At 44.4% G+C, this 17,570-nt stretch overlaps 1 protein-coding gene across 5 annotated transcripts in view; it reads left to right on the forward strand.

Moving 5' to 3' along the window:
* The window catches only part of FANCM (FA complementation group M), a 70,733-nt gene extending 53,998 nt beyond the window's left edge, over nucleotides 1–16,735 (forward strand). Inside the window, exons 14-23 of one of the 5 annotated variants that reach the window (XM_061998633.1) lie at nucleotides 3,447–5,361; nucleotides 7,289–7,368; nucleotides 7,478–7,546; nucleotides 8,072–8,209; nucleotides 10,820–10,976; nucleotides 11,926–12,032; nucleotides 12,920–13,483; nucleotides 14,150–14,543; nucleotides 15,440–15,731; nucleotides 16,427–16,735. In XM_061998633.1, the coding sequence (XP_061854617.1) occupies nucleotides 3,447–5,361; nucleotides 7,289–7,368; nucleotides 7,478–7,546; nucleotides 8,072–8,209; nucleotides 10,820–10,976; nucleotides 11,926–12,032; nucleotides 12,920–13,483; nucleotides 14,150–14,543; nucleotides 15,440–15,731; nucleotides 16,427–16,577 (3,867 nt within the window). In that variant the 3' untranslated portion in view covers nucleotides 16,578–16,735. The other 4 variants (XM_061998634.1, XM_061998635.1, XM_061998637.1 and 1 more) reach the window with 4 other exon arrangements.
* Nucleotides 16,736–17,570: the final 835 nt, after the last annotated feature.

The following is a 17,570-nucleotide window of genomic DNA, read 5'->3' on the forward strand; positions in this document are numbered from 1 at the left end:
ACTCCATCAGTATTATCCAGACTCAATTGGAGAAAGTATTTTGTTTGGGAGAAAGTATTTCTAATGACAAAGTTGAACTGGAACAGTTATATAACCCCATATAAGCCTGAAATTAGGTTACTAACGTTTATCCTAGATGCTATATTTGTCTTCTGGACTGTTGACCTGACACACAGCAGTTATGCTGGACTTTTTTTTTTCATTTATTTCCAAGTTGAAACATAATAATGGGTATATGCAGTGGCCTGGTGAAGTTCTTTGCTGTAACAACTCCACTCTCCTCCACTCTTCTGTGTTGTACCCTATTACTTATCCATCCAAGAAATGTCTCTATTTTCCTCTCTCTGTTTAAGTTTCTTTAAGGATTTTGTCAGGGACTTTTGGAAAGCCTTCCAGAAAGCTGAGAAGATGGTATGCTTGAGAGCATCTCAATGATTTTGCTTGTTGGTCTCTTCAAAGAAATCTAATGTGTATGTAAGGTCTGATTTTTTTTTTTTGTTTTCAAAAGCAATGTTGACACTTCTGAAGAAGACTCATCCAGTAATCATATAATGTTTGACTCCTTCTAATTTATTCAGTATGGAGATAAGGTTAACAACCTATGAGCTTCCTCCCTGATTATTAAAAAAAGGCATCATATTTGACACCTCCTGGTTCCTAAGGTGACAAGAGATGACATACCACCATTACCAATTCAGGAACTTAATTTTTGAGTCCCTTTAGGGACTTAGGATAGCCTAAGCTTAGGCAGTAAGTCTGTAGCAGCTGAGTAACATCTTCTGTGGTGATAAAAGGAGTAGGTGGCTTACGGCCCTTTGGAGATGAGTCTCTGGCAGTTGAACTGCTCCCTCAGCTCTGCTCCTCAACTATATTCGCTGTAGAAGTTGCATAAGTTGGTGCTGAGACACAGGTGTCACTGCAGATACAGGATTTGGAACCAGCTGTGCCCCTGCGCCCCAAACAACCTGCACACAGATTCCACATGATGTGGTTCTGTTACTTGTTACCATCCTAAACATACAACCTTGTGTCAGGCCATTTGAAAACATCAATGATTTGCTCTCATTTGCTCTACCTCTGGTTCAGTTGTGATTTGAGTTATCCTCCCAGCAAATCTCATCGTCTCCCACAGATTTCATTAGTTTTGAATTGCTTTACTTTGAGTTACTTAAAACACACAGAACAATATAGGGCCAAGAATGACCTGCATTTCAGCTTTTAGAATCACAGAATCTTAAGGGCTGGAAACAACCTCAAAAGACCATCTAGTCCAACCTTCCTACAAGTGTACTGGGTGTGCAAGAGTATCACCTACTTGGTAACTAATCAATCTTTAGTCCACGTTGTATATGTTGTGTTCTTATAGTGCTTGGATGCTTTGGTTGAAACATTTTGCAGCATTCAGTCCTTACTTACATAAATCTAAACATATCAACACCATTACCTTGTTGACCAAACGTACCATCTCCTTGGATGACTTTTGTGAAGTTAACTGAACCAGGCCATGTTGGTGGATGGTTCTTACTCCTCTTTGATTTCATACGAAGACTTTCATGTCTTGATTCTGTGTTTTGTCTGAGCTTGAGGGAAATTAATTATTTAGAACCTATGCATATCAAAATCATCCTCTAACCTTTTTGTAGTAATTGTTTTCTTCACTGTTTTGGTACTAAGACTTCTAAGAAGTCAGCCTGTGTAGTCTGGAGATCTCCTTGAAGATCTCTCTTTCAAAAGATCCTAACTTTTAGATTCTTTGGATATGTTTAGGATAGCCTAAGCTTAGTCAGTAAGTGTGTAGCAGCTGAGTAACATCTTCTGTGGTGACAAAAGGAGTAAGTGGCTTGCAGCCCTTTGGAGATGAGTCTCTGGCAGTTGAACTTATCTGGTTCCCATAAGGAGTGTGGCAGTAAGAGATGGTTTAACAGCAGCTCCAGGTGTACCATCTGTGGAAATGCTGATCATTTAATTTCTTCACAGTCTCTTTTGGAAGAGATGCCCCCATGGTCCCAGTTTTACCAAGATAATGTCATTAGTTGTAATGGCTCTGGAAATGTTCTTAGCAACTTAATTACAGAGAGATCAAGTATTGAAGAAATGAGAAGTTGTGTTCTCTGTGAATGAAGATCGGGGCTATGCCCATGGGAGAAGAGCCTGCACATTTCATGGGTACCTATGATAGGGAGCAAAGAGTCTAGTTTGTGAAGAGGTAGAGAAGATTGGGAGTTTACTGAAAGACACAGGTGTTGTTGGAGTTTAAACAGTGACTATCAGCATGGCTAGCAGAAGCTGAAGTGCTCTAATGATATTCTCGTGGGACTGTGAGGAAGGTTCAGGAGGTTATGAGGACCTCATGTTTTTTCTACTTATGTATGGTAAGACTTCTGGAGATTGTTACATGTATAGGAAGGAATTAACCTCTTCTTTGAAAAGTCAGGTTTGTCACCTACTGTTCTATAAAAGTACCCTGTTCAATTTCAGGGATGAATCCAAGGATTCATCTGACGCACTGCCAAAAAATAATTCTACCTTCTGCTTGGGTTTTACATCCTCATCCTTGTTTCTTATTAGTGACACCAGTTTGAACTTTGAAGGACTGTTTTAAACCATTGCTTTCAGAGCCTTATTTGACCCTTACCAATCCATTTGGAGATTGCATGCCTTAATTTTGAAATCTTTATTTAAAAGAGAGCATGAAAAGGACAATAAATACATAGCGTTTCAATCCAGGCAGTCCTTGTGTGGATACCTAACGGGGAGTGATGTTGAAGCCTATTGTACTGGTTTTTTATAAGTGTATTTTTAGTAGTTAGTTGCCTAGGTCAATGCCCTTTTGAACAGAAGATTAATAAGCATCCATGAAAAGCAACTCAATTCAGAGTATGTGAATGAGAAGTTATTAACGTGCCATCAATGGCGATAGGTAAATTACAAACAATGGTAACACAGAGAACTCTCAGCTCACTTGTGCTTGAATAAGGGTTTCATTTGCTCACAGCACCTTTCTTAGTTTGCTAATTCTTCCAGAACTAGGGCCTGGAAGCATTAGCCTGTCTGTGGACATGGATCCTTGCACATTTTATTGGCAAAGTGAAGTAGTTTGCTGTTAATGTCCTGAGAACTGCATCTGAAGTGTATGACACAGATGTGTCAGTGCAGAGTATTTTGTGTTGGTGCCCTGTTAAACACCGTCTTTATGTGTGGTATCTTTTGGTCTTTCTAAACCAGTCAGGTTTGACTACTCAACCATGAATTTGCAGTTCCTGCCAGCCAACATTTGTTTGAAAGTTATGACCTTAAATGCAAAGCCCTTTGTGTTTTTATTTAACTCCTTTTTAATAACCTTTAGGGCTATAAAAACCCTTGTCACTTGTTTTAAATATCCTTATGACAAGTCCTTGTAAGCCTATATGTATTTATAGTAAATATTATACTGTGTTTGTCACCAGGGAGATTGCAGCTATGAACTGGAGATTCAGCCTCACTTACATATTGAAGACATTAATGTTCAAAGGAATAAAAGTCATCTTTCCATGACCAGCTCCACGTTGGATCAGAAAGCACGCTCATCTAGAAAAGACCTGGCACATAGATCACAAGTAAAGCCATTTTTACCTGATACATATGATAATGAGAGTGAATTCTTCACCACGTTTAAAATGACAAAACCAAAGGCTCCCAAAGGAGCTTCTGGATTAAATTTGGAAGTGCCTGTGCTACCTACAGATACTAATGCTTTGGCTTCTCAGTCAGCAAGAAGGTTTGCTCTGGTTGAAAACACTGACCAGGGCAATCAAAAGGATGATGAACTGAAGGTGACCTTTGACTTAAATGAATGTATTGACCTATGTGACAACAGTGAAAGTACTGAAATTCATGAAAGTGCAGCAATAAAGGATTACAGAACTGTAGATAAAGCTTGTAGGTCTGTGGAGATGGACCACAGGGATTCTGGTTACAGTAGCTTCACAGCTGAGAAATCACCTGTGACCTCTGACTTATTTTACCTTCCTGAACCACACGTGGATTCATTTCATCTTGTGAGACCATCTGAGGAGCCTTCTTGGTTAAAACAAGCATTTTCCCAGGTAAAAAGGCTTTTATCACAATCTCCTCCCTCTTTGAGTAAACTTTCTGACTTTGAGAACACAATGAGAAATGAAGAAACAAAATGTCCTTTTCAAAAAGTTAGTTCTGACAGTTCTTCAGAGAGACTTCAGAGAGTTTTTCCCACGTCCTCAGAAGTCAGGAACTCACTGCTGCTGTCTGAAAATCCTGCACTGAAAGTCACCAGTGAATTGTGTGCTCCTGTAAGTGTCTGTTGCTCAAAAACTCTGTCATCTTCTGAGACTGTTGCTGTTCGAGCCAATGAGGAATTTCACTGGAATGACAGCTTTGATAGTCTGTTTGACAATGAGGAATTGACTGAAATTCAAGAGAAAACTCCAAGCAGAAATCACACTGTGCCAAATAACACTTCAAATAAGTATTTTGTTCAAAAAGGTAAAGGAGATCTTGAAATTAACACAGAAAATGTGATGTTTGATGAAGAGATGAGTATAAATTTATTTGAAGATGAACACATCTATGACACTAATAATGGAAGCTTTCCTGTGAGCAGTCAGCATTTGGTCAGGTCAGATCCAGGTGAGAGTGTGAACGCTGACAAAGCCCCCAAGGAGCAGCCAGCAGGCAGCACAGCCACAGAGCTGCCAGGGGATGTTACAGTGATGGAGCAGCTGCTGGATGATGATGATCTTTATGACTGTTCTCAAGAACTATTTTCTGTTAACTTTGATCTGGGATTTTCCATAGAGGAGTTTGAGGATGAAATCTTTGAAGGAAATACAAATACTGATAATACCAGAAAAATAAGCGATGCCTCGGGAAGCCATGTGGGTGTTAAATCCACTGAAGATATAAAAGAGCTACTGAACAATGCCTCCAGACTGGAAACATCAACAAAACAGGATTGCAGAGGCCTTCAGAGAAGAGATGTTTCCACACCATTGCGGTGCCAGAGCAGGAGTAGGCAGGATGGTGAAGGGGCTGAGGATGCCACCACTGCAGTGCCCTCCTGGAGCTTGGAGGACAGGAGAGCAACCAGGACACTGCTGGAGCCTTCCGCTGCTGCACTTTCTACCCCACGTAGAAAAGTTACCAATATTGAAGCTATCAGAAGAATTCCTATGAGTGGCTTTTGTAGTGCCAGGGAGGAGATTCCAGATGTGCCTCTTATGGATGAAGTAAATAAAAGCCCACGTAGGGCTGAAATCCCGACATTCCACCTCGATTCCTCTTTAGGAAGAACTGAAAACCTGGAAGGCACCAACCTCCACAGATCATGTGTGTCTCCTGCTGATGGTAGGGATTTCAATGGCACAGTTAGTTAACACCTTCATTTTTAAATAGACTCCAGTATCTTCTGGATCATCAATTTGGTTTTATGACCAAGGTGGGAGGGATGAAAGGAAAAGGGAATAGTGGTTGTGGTAGTAGAAGTGGGGTCAATGAGGAGACTTTCCATAATCTACCCACACATGCAACCTTTGCCATTTGAGCCTGAAATGCATACAGGAAACACTGGAGGCAGTGCCCAGAACCAAACCTGCCATTCCCCTTCACAAGCACTAGCAATGCAACCATGTGAGGCACAACTGTGTGAGCTAGAGCTGCCTTTAAAGCCCTTTTCTAATCTTCTCAGTGTCTGGTTCATAATCATCTGGGCCTGTTGCACTTCAATCCCTGAGTCCCTGTCTCTGTGTTTTGCTGTCATTGTTTCTGAGGAACAGAAACTCTACTGACAGATTTCTTTCAGTGAAGTTGCATAACAACTGACTTAAAGTTTTGTGGTTGCAGCTTCAAACCTGGATTGTCTTAAAAATATTGACTATTTGTAGGCTCTACTCTATTTTTATTTCCTCTGTTCTCTCTTCCCTTCTATATTTTTCTGCTTCAGGATTGAAATACTATAAAACAATATTTCATAGTCAAATATTGCTAATATATGAATGACTGTCATTCTTCACTTGCAGGTCTTATTCACACACTTTGTTGTATTTGTCTCTGGGTAACCTTGACTTACTTGGAAAATAATTCACACTTAATAGTACTTGTTCTGATTCACAGGGTTCATTGAGTTTTTCTGAATGATTTTGTTACTGTCCTTAAACATTGAAACAGAGCATAATCAGTTCTTTTGGTGGTGAAAGCATCTTTTTTTTTCCTCTTCTCTTTGAATTTGTCTGATACTTGTCATATTTGCTGAAGGTGATTGCTTGTCAAATGTGACCTTCCTGAATCATCACACCTTCAAACTGATGGGTTCTTTTACTGAATTCAAAAATTATAATCTGTTTAATAAAAAACAGCTTTAAAAACCCCACCCAAAAAAACCCAGAAACAAGACTACAGAAAGAAACAAATAGCAATTTCAGAATTGCAGGGGTGATACTGAACCTGGATCAGGTTGGTAAGGGCGTTGCCTAGTTGGGCCTTGAAAGCCTCACAGACTGTGTTGTTGCAATGATAGTAATTGATATTTAAGTAGGTTATTTTGGAAGTAAAATGTTTGAGGATTTTGTGTTTTTCCTTAAAGAACTTCAGACTGTTGAGGGATTTAAGTAAGAACCAGCTCTCCTCCTACCTCATGCTGCCACACTCCCTCAAAATCAGAGGTGAAAATGGGCCAGATCGCCATAGCTGCAGCTGGTGCTGAGCCTGTCAGGGGTGGAAGGGTGTCAGAACAGACAGCAACACATCTACTGCACAGAGCCCAGGGTCTCTGTCAGGCTTGGAGCTTTGTCAGGCAGCAGGTGAGGGAAGATCTTGTGGTTCATAAAGGCAGTCCTTTGTAAGAAGCAAAAAAGCTGCAGTTGTTTGAAAAGGACCCAGAAGGAGAACTTCCAACTTACATGAGTTCTGGTTTTGTTTCAGTGCTCCAAAAGGGTTGCATGTTACAGAATGCTTCCAGAAGTGCAACTCTAACTCAGCTTTTAAGGGTTTCTCTTAGTTTCGTTTTTCACCTCCCTTTTTATGTATCTATGCTGCCTGGGATAATCACTTCCACTCAGACTCTCCAGGGAAGTAGGATTTATTGTACATCTCAGCTGGAGATTATTTATTTTGATTAACAAGGCTAAAGAGAACAACATTTGCCACGCAGATCAATAAGTAATCTCCTTTGTAGGTACTTCAAAAAGGGAGACAGATTTTGATTGCTCAGTTATAGAAATACTGTATTGTGAGCAACACATTTTCTTGTGAATGTTGTTTACTACTTTTTCTGTAGGAACCAGCAGCGAGAGTGAAGAGGAGGTCGTCTGCCCGAGAAAAAACAGGAAAAAACCCAACGTTTTGAAGTCTCCTGATGTGAGTCTGATAAAGAGATTAAAACATAAACCCAAAAAATTGCAAAATGGCAAATGAAACACCAAACCAACCACCCTCTCTGCAATTGTGTTGATTTCTGTGTGCACAGGTTCTGCAGGATAGTGATTTCGAGTCTCCCATCCGGGCCATCAGGAAGCGCCGGCACCCACTTAACGTGGTCAGTAAGTGCTTTGGCAAGACAGCAGAAAACAATGCAAACTCATGTAGGGAGTGTGTATTTAAACATCTGCTCTTTCTCCAGTCAGTAGGCAAGTTCTTATTACAAATATTTGATGCTGTCTGAACTAAGACGTATTAGAATGTAGTTGCTTTCCTTCTTTCAGTTCTTTGCTGAGGTCTCCAAAGATGACTCTGTGGTGGTTGTTTGGCAGTGAAATATAGGCAGGAGAGCTGAGACATTCCCTTTCTGGAAGGCAGTAAAATAACCTTTCTGTCACAAAGCTTTGAATCAAAACACCCCAAACCTTGCCACATTTGACCTACTTTTTCTTGGCAAAACCCATGTTTTTCTGTCCCTTTTGTGTTTGGAAAGGAGCATTGCTGCATTATCTTGCCGTAGCAAATCAATCACAAAAAAATAAGGTGTTGCTTAAACACCCAGATGACTGTGGGGTGACTGTGGAATTTAGACATTGCTTGCTTTAGTCTTATTTACTGAAGTATCTGGGAAATGCCTCTCTAGTCAGACATGTCCAGTGATGACAGCCTGGATTTTCATAAGAGCTCCAGAAGGATCACAGGCAGCAGCTCAGCCGCCCCCAGCAAAAACCAGCACAAAAGGACAAAACACCAGAAGGTCAAGAGCAGTTTTGGGCACAAGGTACGTGTCATTGTCATATTTGGAGCAGTTTGCACTGAAGTTGCAATGCAGATGTGTCCTATTTGTCATGTGAATGTACATAAATGCACATTTGCAGTACTGTGGAACCTCATTCAGAAGAATGCTTCTTGGGACAGGAGCAGCACCATGTTACCAAACAAAACTAGAAAAAAAGACAGAAAGAGACTTAGTCAGGTTCTACTTTCTGTTCAAACTGCAAGAATGAACTGCAAGTATTTGCTAATTTGTCTTATATTTGAATTTAAAAGGAACAATTTAAAACTCAACACATTTGAATTTAAAAGCCATGTGAAAATGCCAGAAATGTTGAGCCCTGGTTTCACATACCTCAGATAGAAATTGAGTCAATGATTCTGGGGCTTGCGTGAGGTTTGTGGCCCAAAAAAGGGAACTTCTCCCTGTTTTATGGCCTTTGTAGGATCTCATGATACAATTATGTTACAGTAGGCATGCAGCTGGGCAGCTGTTGGTTTTTAAGACATTGCTTAGGAGGGTTGAGGCTATAGATGTTTCACACACGTTTATTGCAACCATTTGAGGTGAGATCTTTAAACACTGGATATAGATCTTGAACCTCACATCCATAGCCTGACCTTCAGAGGAATCCACTGGGCCTTGCCTAAGAATGTTCTGAAGCAAAAGAGCAATTGACAGTGCCAAGTGGAAGATACTCAAAGGTTTAGTCAGACTCAGGCATCTCAGCCTTCTGGCTAGCACTTGCACCATTAGGATATTTGATCATATGAATTTACAACCTACTCTAGTGGTGCCAGCTTTGAACATCTGAAGACAGCAATGGTCCCTCAACCCCAAAGCTGAAATCTTAACTTTCTGTTTTATACTTTAGTCTGCCACTGCCTCAGAAATGGATGCAGGGCCAGAACCACATATTCACAGTACATTGAAAAGCTTTTTAATGTGGGATGTGGTTCCACTAGGCCAAAATCACTGTAATCAGGGCTTCAAGGCACATTATTATGTTGCATATTTTTAATGTTTGAAAGATAATCTTCAATATGGAGACTTCCCTGTGTTATGTTCTGGAACCCAAAGTATGAGGTAGATGAAAAATTCATGTTTAAATTTTGTTTAAGCATTTTTTGTGTGTGTGAAACCAAAAAGGTTCATGGAAAGAGAGTGTGTAAACGTATGAAATTCTACTCTGCCTTCATGTATAATTTTACCTAAACATCAGAGTGATGAATGTGTGGGAATTCCAGAGCCAAGACATGAACATAATTCTGAGCAGCAGTTAGGGTGCTCTGTCAGAAGTACAGGTAATGGAGCTGTAAGCACAGCAAAGATCTGCAGATACATTAACAGAGGCTGAGAGAAGTCCAAGAGGACCAAAATAGCCACTAAATAATTGAAGAACCTAGAAAAGTATTGTTTCCCAAGCGTGGCCAGACTCTGGGCTTTTGGGTTCTAGTGTCACAGTGGTTTTCATGCTGCAGGGTTTTTGTCCTCTCCGTAGTCCTTCACAAGTAAAAAGGATTAAGACTAATCGTCACCAGCATTGAGAGTTCTTTCCTGTAAACAAGTGACCTCCACAACTGTTCTAGAAGAGGAACTAAATAATGCCTGTTGTTCAGGGTTAATAATTGGTGTAGCAAAATAATGAAAAGACTTAGGAAAATCTGGAAATCAGAGATGCAGCTGAGTGTGGCACAAGATGCGCTGGTCTTCTGGGGACTAAACTGAAAGGTCCAGCTTTATTCTTTCTATTCATAGTATGCTGAAGGCAATCAAACCATTCTTTTGCAGTGATTGGAATGTATAATGTTTGGGGTTTTTGTTCCTTCACATTTTGCTTTGGTACTTTATTGCTGAAATTACATGAGGAAAAGAATAGCTTCAGAGAAAGTAACTCTGACAAAATACTTTCCTGAATTCATTTGCTTTGGTTCTCTCTGCATTCTTGTGAACATTCCATGTTCTGTTTTTGATGGAATTCAGTACCAAAGTTTGTTTCCTGTCTCCTGGAGTGCAGTTCACTTGTGAAGTGCTTCCTCTTCCCTGAAAGATGAGCATTTTTTCAATACTCAGCTTTATTGTCTGATGGATTCATGAAACCAATAATCCTGTGTCCTAAACAGAAAAGGGCAAACCAGTGTGGTCTGTACCTAAAGCTTCTGGTGGATTTGGGTTCAGAGTAATCCAACACTTCAAAATCAAACCAGATTTTTGAAAGGGAAAAAGAAAGAGTAAAGGTAGATTTATGAGTTAAAAAATAACCTGATATTTTTGGAGCTGAGCTGCAGTCTGTTAGTGAACTCTGCCTGGTAACTAGTGGAGGTGCAAACAGTGCTACACACTGCGGTTACCTCTGGCCAGGGCTTTGAAAGGGACACCAGCTCCATCCTCTTTGCTGGTGGGGCAGATGTTTGTGCTGTGTTCTTTGTGTCCTTGCCCTCACCTTTCCCTGTGATGGATCCTCTTTGCAAAGCCAGAACCCTAATATCTCTGATCATCTAAGCAGGTGGTGTGCTGAAGTCATGAATTAATTTAGTCAGAGATCTCAGAGATAACGTTAGGTAATTGGGAGCCAACTTGTAGCTAAAGTTTTGTCTGGGATTTTTTCCCTTTTAGAATGCAGGAAGGCAGTTTTTAGATGAAGAAGCTGAGCTGTCCCAGCAAGATGCGGGTGAGGTTTCATCTGATGAGAGCGATGATGCAGAGGATGAGCTGACCCCTTCACTTGCTCAGTTCCTGAATGATGACACAGAGGTCACCCAAGTGTTAAATGGTGAGTGAGGAGCTTTGGTTATGGTTTTAAGATAAGGGGTGTTGCTTAGCAAGTGGTATATGATAGGGATGGCCATTTGGTCAGCTAATGTGTTAGCTGGTAACAGGAACCTCCTGCACTATCAGTTTGTACCTTGTCTGTATTGATTCACATGGGTTTCCCCTGTAGCAAGTCCCTCACTGGAATCTCTACCTGCAGTAGCTTTGGGCAGCTCCTTGAGGATGGCAGGGCAGCAGGTGGCCTCTGGCTCAGCATCAGCCTCCCCCATCACTGAGGTGCCTGAACAGAAACACAGTTTTCCCTTTCACTTAGAAATTTTGGAGTCTTTCAGCTCTTCTGTTACAGAGAACTCTAAAATATGGTGTGAAATAACAGTAGGTAAAATTACAGTGCTGTCACTGACAGAGATGAGTACATAATGCTGTTTTTTGGCTGAGATGCTTTACTTACCCCTGTGCTTGTGAACCCAGCCTTTCCCTGGGATGGTTGCATGACAGAATCCTCTTACTACCATTTAAGATTCCCAGATGTTGCTCAGAATTTTCCTCTTCCACTGAAATTGTGAGTTGTTCTCTGTAATATCCTATGTGGGCTTCAGTAAACACATCCCTTTCTCATACAGCCTGTGAAGTCAGTTGTGTCTGTTTTGGGTGAGACTTGCAGCACAGAAAAGGGAGTGATGGGGGTTTCCTGTGGTTAGTGTTGCCCTTCTTTTTGCTCTGAGCACCCTTCTACATGGCAGCTTTCATGACAGCAAATTGGGCAGACCTAGGGCTTTACCTTGCGATTTCCAAGGATATCTGGAGAATTGCAAACTCTTGGGAAATACAGGGATTTGGGGAACTATGGGGGAATGACTTAGTACAGAAAATACCATGCAACAACAGTGAATTAAAAATTCCATCCCTAATAATAGTGGATTCTCTTGTATCTTCTTATTTTCATTCAGACTGTGAGATGGAGGGAGTTTACCTGAAGTCTGTGCGTAGCCCAGCTCTTGGCACTAGATACAGGATGGTTCCTCGTGAGTTCAACGCCGCAGCCATTTTCTCCCAGGTACAGGGGGAGTGGCAGCTGTCCTCATGAAATGCTGACTGTGTCACCACCTTTAGCTTCTAATCCTACTTGGAAGTGTAGGACCCTTCAGGCAGACAGACTTGAACCTGTCTGCTGGGTTCTGTTTTAATACATCACATCACATAAACCACGTGTATGTTGTTTTTTTCCTTACTTCATTTCCCCTTGTTATGTCACAGTGACCAAAGAAACCATAGACTTGAAAAAACTCAGGATGGTTCCCTATTTCCCTCCCTGCCCTGACTTCCCTTCCCTATTTTCTTTTCCTGTTTATTCCTGGTTTTTACATCAACTTTGCAGAGTAGAGATCTGTATTTCATCAAAAGGAGAAAACATTACTTTTTAAACACATAGAAATCCATGTTGTGCTCACTGACTGTTCATGAGCAGATGAGAAAGATGCACAGGAGAGTATGTCCAAGCAGCCTTGGCTTATGATGTCAGTTCTATTGGCATTTCTTCTGAGGCAGTGTTGCTGAAATGCAAAGGCTCCATGAAGTGCTTCTGCCAGCCAGCTTGTGCCTGTGCTGCTGAGCTTGTCACACATGTGGCGGAGCAAAGCCACAACATGTCCTGAGTGTGCAGAGGCAGTTCAGAGCCCTTCCCCCTGCCCAAAGGAGATGCCACTGCCTGTAACTCCAGGGGGGTGATGGCAGCACTGGGGAGTGACTTTTGTGTTGGCATCCTACAGTTAATATTCCCATTAAGAGCTTTGTGGTGCTGAATGGGGAGCCTGAGCACAGCCCAAGTGCATACCAGGCCCAGCTCTGTGGGGTTCAGCCCTGGGAGCAGTGGCTCTGGAGAGGAGGGGCAAAATCACTGCCATGGTTCAAAACTTACTGGCTTTGGTTTTTTATCCCCTGCAGGTTCCTGAGCAGGACCAGTCTTATGCAGAAGACAGTTTCTGTGTTGGAGAGGAGGAAGAGGAAACTTGCAATAAAAGCGAGTCCAGCGAGGAGGAAGTGTGCGTTAACTTTGACCTCCTAAACACTGACAGTTTTAGCAGTGGGAGGAAACAATACCTCACCCGCCGCAGGAGGAAGATCCAGCAGGCTGGGGTGGAGAACTGCTCTGTCCCAGGGCAGAAGAAGAAACCATCCCGAATTATTGTCCTCAGCGATTCCAGTGGGGAAGAAACAGGTGTCAGCAACGAGAAGCCCATAGAAACAGACTGTCTCAGGGTGGAACAGGGAAATGCAAAGTTACCCAAGTCGTTGCCTTCAGTCTCTTCTGCACAGCACAAAAAACTTACTGGGCAAACCAGTGCTCATCAGTGTGTGGAGGGTAAAAGGGAGACGCTTCTCGACTTGAAAGCTTCGGTATCTGAAATGCTGGATTTTCACCCAGAGCATCAAGGGAGGATCACACACCTTCCCCTGGCTGGCACCAGTTCTGACGTGGGCAAGCAGAATCTCCAGGCTCCCACTGAGGTTGGTGTCAGCTCACTACAAGAACTTTCCTCTCCGTAGTACAGCAGCAGCCAGAGTGATGCAGGAATGGGCCCATCCTGCTTGTGCTGCTTGACAGCATCTCCCTTCTTGGTTACAAGCAGCTTTTCTGCTGTCAGGATGACCTGGAGCATATCCTAGTAGTCACAAAGTAACAGCTGGGAGTTGGACACTATCCTAACAGGCGTGGAAGAGTACAGATCCATTTCAAGTAGCAGAGGGCATCCACAAATGCTTTGGCCTTGTAGCTATAAAATACCTGTTTTCTGTCTTAAATTAGGGCCTCCACCATCTGAGATTGGATTCCTGATCTTACACTTTTCTGCCTGACCTGTTGTTTACAGCATCCAGGTTTTGTTGAACTCATTAGTGAGGGCTGCCTGCTTTTCTCATTCAAGCTGCTAAATGATTAGCCCAGCTAACTGGGGGATTGTTTATAGGGGATTAAAGCATTAATCTTAAAGCGTTCATGTTTTGCAATATCAAAAATACCTTTTTTTTTTTTAGATATTATTAATTGGAGTTTAGAAAGACGTGGAACAAAATGTATCTGAGCATCACTATTTGAAAACTGTACTTTATTGGCATGTTGTCCTGTGGCCTTCCTTCTGTCCCTGCCATCGCTTAGAAATACCGTGTGGTTTCCAGCATTTGCAGGTGGGAAGTTCCCTGAAGAGCAGCTGCTGGAGCACTTCAGTTCCACCTCGTTCGGCTTCCACACCCCTTCCTGCGGCTACAGCTCCGCTTTCGGGTGCCCCTGGGGAGCAGAAGCCTCCGCTGTGCATCTTGGCAGACAGCAGGGAGATCAGCTCGGGAGTGGAGGTGATCTCCTCGCTGAAGGCGGCGCACGGCGTGAAGGTGCAGGTCTGCTCGCTGGGCAGCAGCCACTACATCGTCAGCACCCGCATGGCCGTGGAGAGGAGGCTCCTCTCCGAGTTGCTCAGCTCTGGGAATAGGAGCAAAGTGGCCGAGCGGATCCAGCGCCTGCAGAGCATGTTCGAGAGGATCTGTGTGATTGTGGAAAGGGACAGGGTTAGAGCAGGTAGGTGCTCCCAGGCAGGGGGCTGGGGACATGCTGCTCAAGGCTCAATACGGGGCAGAAAGGAAACTGATGCCCTGCCTCTCAGTCTGTAGGAGTAGCGCACCACTGAGGTCACCAGCCGAACATTAAAACAGGCTTTGCTTCTGAAGGCCATTAGGTGAGCAGATACACAGCCAGAGCCAGAGGGATGTGTTGCTCACTGATTATTGGGGCAGGGAAACACAATTTAGCCCAGATGTGATTAAGTGACCACACTAATGTGTGCACAGATCCTCAGCTTCACCACAGGTTTCAACAGAAAAGGGGAAACTAATGGAGAGGTTTGTGCCTGCACCTGCTTCGCAGAATGGGGAACTGGAGCTCACAGCCCTAGTTCAGTTACAGACCTTCTGTGGTATAAAGCTCCACTACTGAAATCAAATTGTTGTGGGTGCAGCTTTGGTTTTGTGACAATGTAATTTGTTGATAGTTGAGGCACAGCAGCAGTGCCAGCAGTGGCCAGTGGGGATGCAGCTGTGCAGGGGCTGTAGATAAGGAGGGACCCAGACCCAGAAGTGATATTGCTGCCGGGTTTCCCACCACAGCTCCTGTTCCACAGTGTTCAAGTGCAGTCTTACAGCTGGAGCTTTACCAGACCTCTTCTGCTTGGGTTGTCCTGTTGTCCATCACTTACCCTGTGCTCTCCCCAATCCTCTTTCCTAATGACATTCAGTTTGCAATTTGTGTTCATTTCTAAACTCTGCTCCCTTTCCCTGAGGTGTTTTCCCTTGTTGTGGTTTCTGGTTGTGAGTCCTCCAGGGATCTTTGAGCCGTTTTGCTTTGTGAGTGCTTCCCACGCAACCTCCCCTGTGACCCAGCACCTGGGTCTCACCCATTCCCCATGTTTCACTCTGCAGGAGAAACGTCGCGCATTCTCCAGCGAACACAGTACTACGACAGTCTGCTCGCAGCCCTGGTCCAGGCTGGGGTCCGAATCCTTTTCAGCTCCTGCCAAGAGGAAACTGCAGGGTTGCTGAAGGAGCTGGCTCTGGTGGAGCAGAGGAAGAATGCTGCCATCACTGTGCCAACCGAGGTGGAGGGTCACAGGCGGGAAATGCTCAACTTCTACTTGAGCATTCCTGATCTCAGCTACCTGGCTGCTCTCAACATGTGCCATCACTTCAGCTCCGTGAAGATGATGGCCAACAGGTAACAGCAGAGACGCACAGCAAGCGCTCCATGGCCCAACCTTCCCTTTGCTCCTGGTTCATCTGGGGCCTCCTGTGGGGGTTGTTGCTGAGGCAGATCCTTTCTGTTCCTGACAGAACAGCCTCGGAGTTTCCCTGGCTCTTCTCACTCCTGCCCAGTTTTTCACACATTTTTTGATCTCTTCAAGCTGAGCAGCTCTGGGCAGTGCTGTGGGCTCTGCTTCACAGACACTTAGAATCATTTTGGTTGGAAAAGACCTTTAGGCTGCTTGAGTCCAACCCCTCCCCTCACACTGCCAAGCTCATCACTAACCTGTGGCTGTCAGCTCCACAGCTCTGCAACAGCTCCAGGGATGGGGACTCCCCCACCTCCCTGGGCAGCCTGGCACAGGGGTTGACAAGTCTCTCATAGTGTTCTTCATCAGCTCCAATCCAAACCTCCCCTGGTGAAACTTGAGCCACTTTCCTCTTGTCCTGTCATTCCTCTTGTTACTGGAGAGAAGAGACAGACCCCCCTCTTTCCCCTGCCCCACTTTCTCCTTCCCCTTGTGGTGACATTTGCTCTTCCCTGGTGTGCCCACAGCCCTCAGGAGCCCCCAAAGGTGCCCACCAGCAGCTCTCTGCAGGAACCATTTCCCCCTTGTCCCAACTCCCAAGAGTTGCAGGCGAGTCCCGCTCTGTTCTGTTCTGTTGCAGCTGCCCCCGCACCGTGGCCGCCGCCGCCCGCATCAGCCCACACCAGGCCGAGGGGATCTGCCGCTACCTGCGCCACGGCTTCGATGTCGCGCTGCTGCCCGAGAGCTGCTGCACCGCAGGCAGGAGGAGTGCTCCAGCCGCCCCCACCTGAGACACGCTGTGCCTTGGGACTCACCCAGCCTGTGGGCTTTTAACTGCACTTTACCACGTTCTGAGTCACTGTAAAATATGTAAATAAATCCTTGCAGCACCATCAGTGCTTTTGGGAGGTTGCAGCGCCCTCCGTCTGTTCCTCGGGTGAGCACTGTCCCCTCTGCCCCCAGCAGGGTCACATGCTGTCACACAGCCCAGGCCAGCAGCAGGGGCTGAAGGCCTGGAGTGGGGCACGTGGCTGCGTGTGAACCTTCCATGTTCCTTTCAAAAGGAGACTAATGGCTGCAGCATTTGGCTGAGTACAGGTTCAGTACAATGGGGGTGAGAGAGAGGAAGGTGCCTCCCTGCAGTTATTTGCCCTTTGCTGTGGGACGGGCCCTCCAGGAAAGGAGGGATCTGCCAAACCTTCCTTATTCTCCTTGCCCAGCTCTGGAGGGGGGCTCGGGCTGAAGCAGATGCAAGTATGTTTTATGAAGGGCAGGTCCTGTTTAACAAACCTGATGTTCTGTTACAAGGTGACTCGCTTGTTGGGTGAAGGAAAGGCTGTGGATGTAGTCTACCTTGACTTTAGTAAGGCATTTGACACTGTTTCCCACAGCATTCTCTTAGGGAAATTGGCTGCTCCTGGCTTGGATGGGCACACACTTTCCTGGGTGAAAAACTGATTAGACAGTTGGGTCCAACCAGTTGTGGTCAACAGAGTTAAATCCAGTTGGTGGCCTGTCACGAGTGGTGTCCCCCAGGGCTCAGTACTGGGGCCACTCCTGTTTAATATCTTTATCCCCTCATCCAGACCATTAAGAGAGTGCACTCTTAGTAAATACACAAGTGACACCAAGCTGGGTGGAAGTGTTGGATCTACTTGAGGGCAGGGAAGCTCTACAGAGAGACCTAGATAGGCTGGATGGCTGGGCCAAGGCCAATGCCATGAGTTTCAATAAGGTCAAGTGCTGGGTCCTGCACCTGGGCCACAACAACTCCCAGTAGCGCT

This window comes from Colius striatus, chromosome 6 (assembly GCF_028858725.1).
Source record: "Colius striatus isolate bColStr4 chromosome 6, bColStr4.1.hap1, whole genome shotgun sequence".
Taxonomy (NCBI): Eukaryota; Metazoa; Chordata; class Aves; order Coliiformes; family Coliidae; genus Colius; species Colius striatus.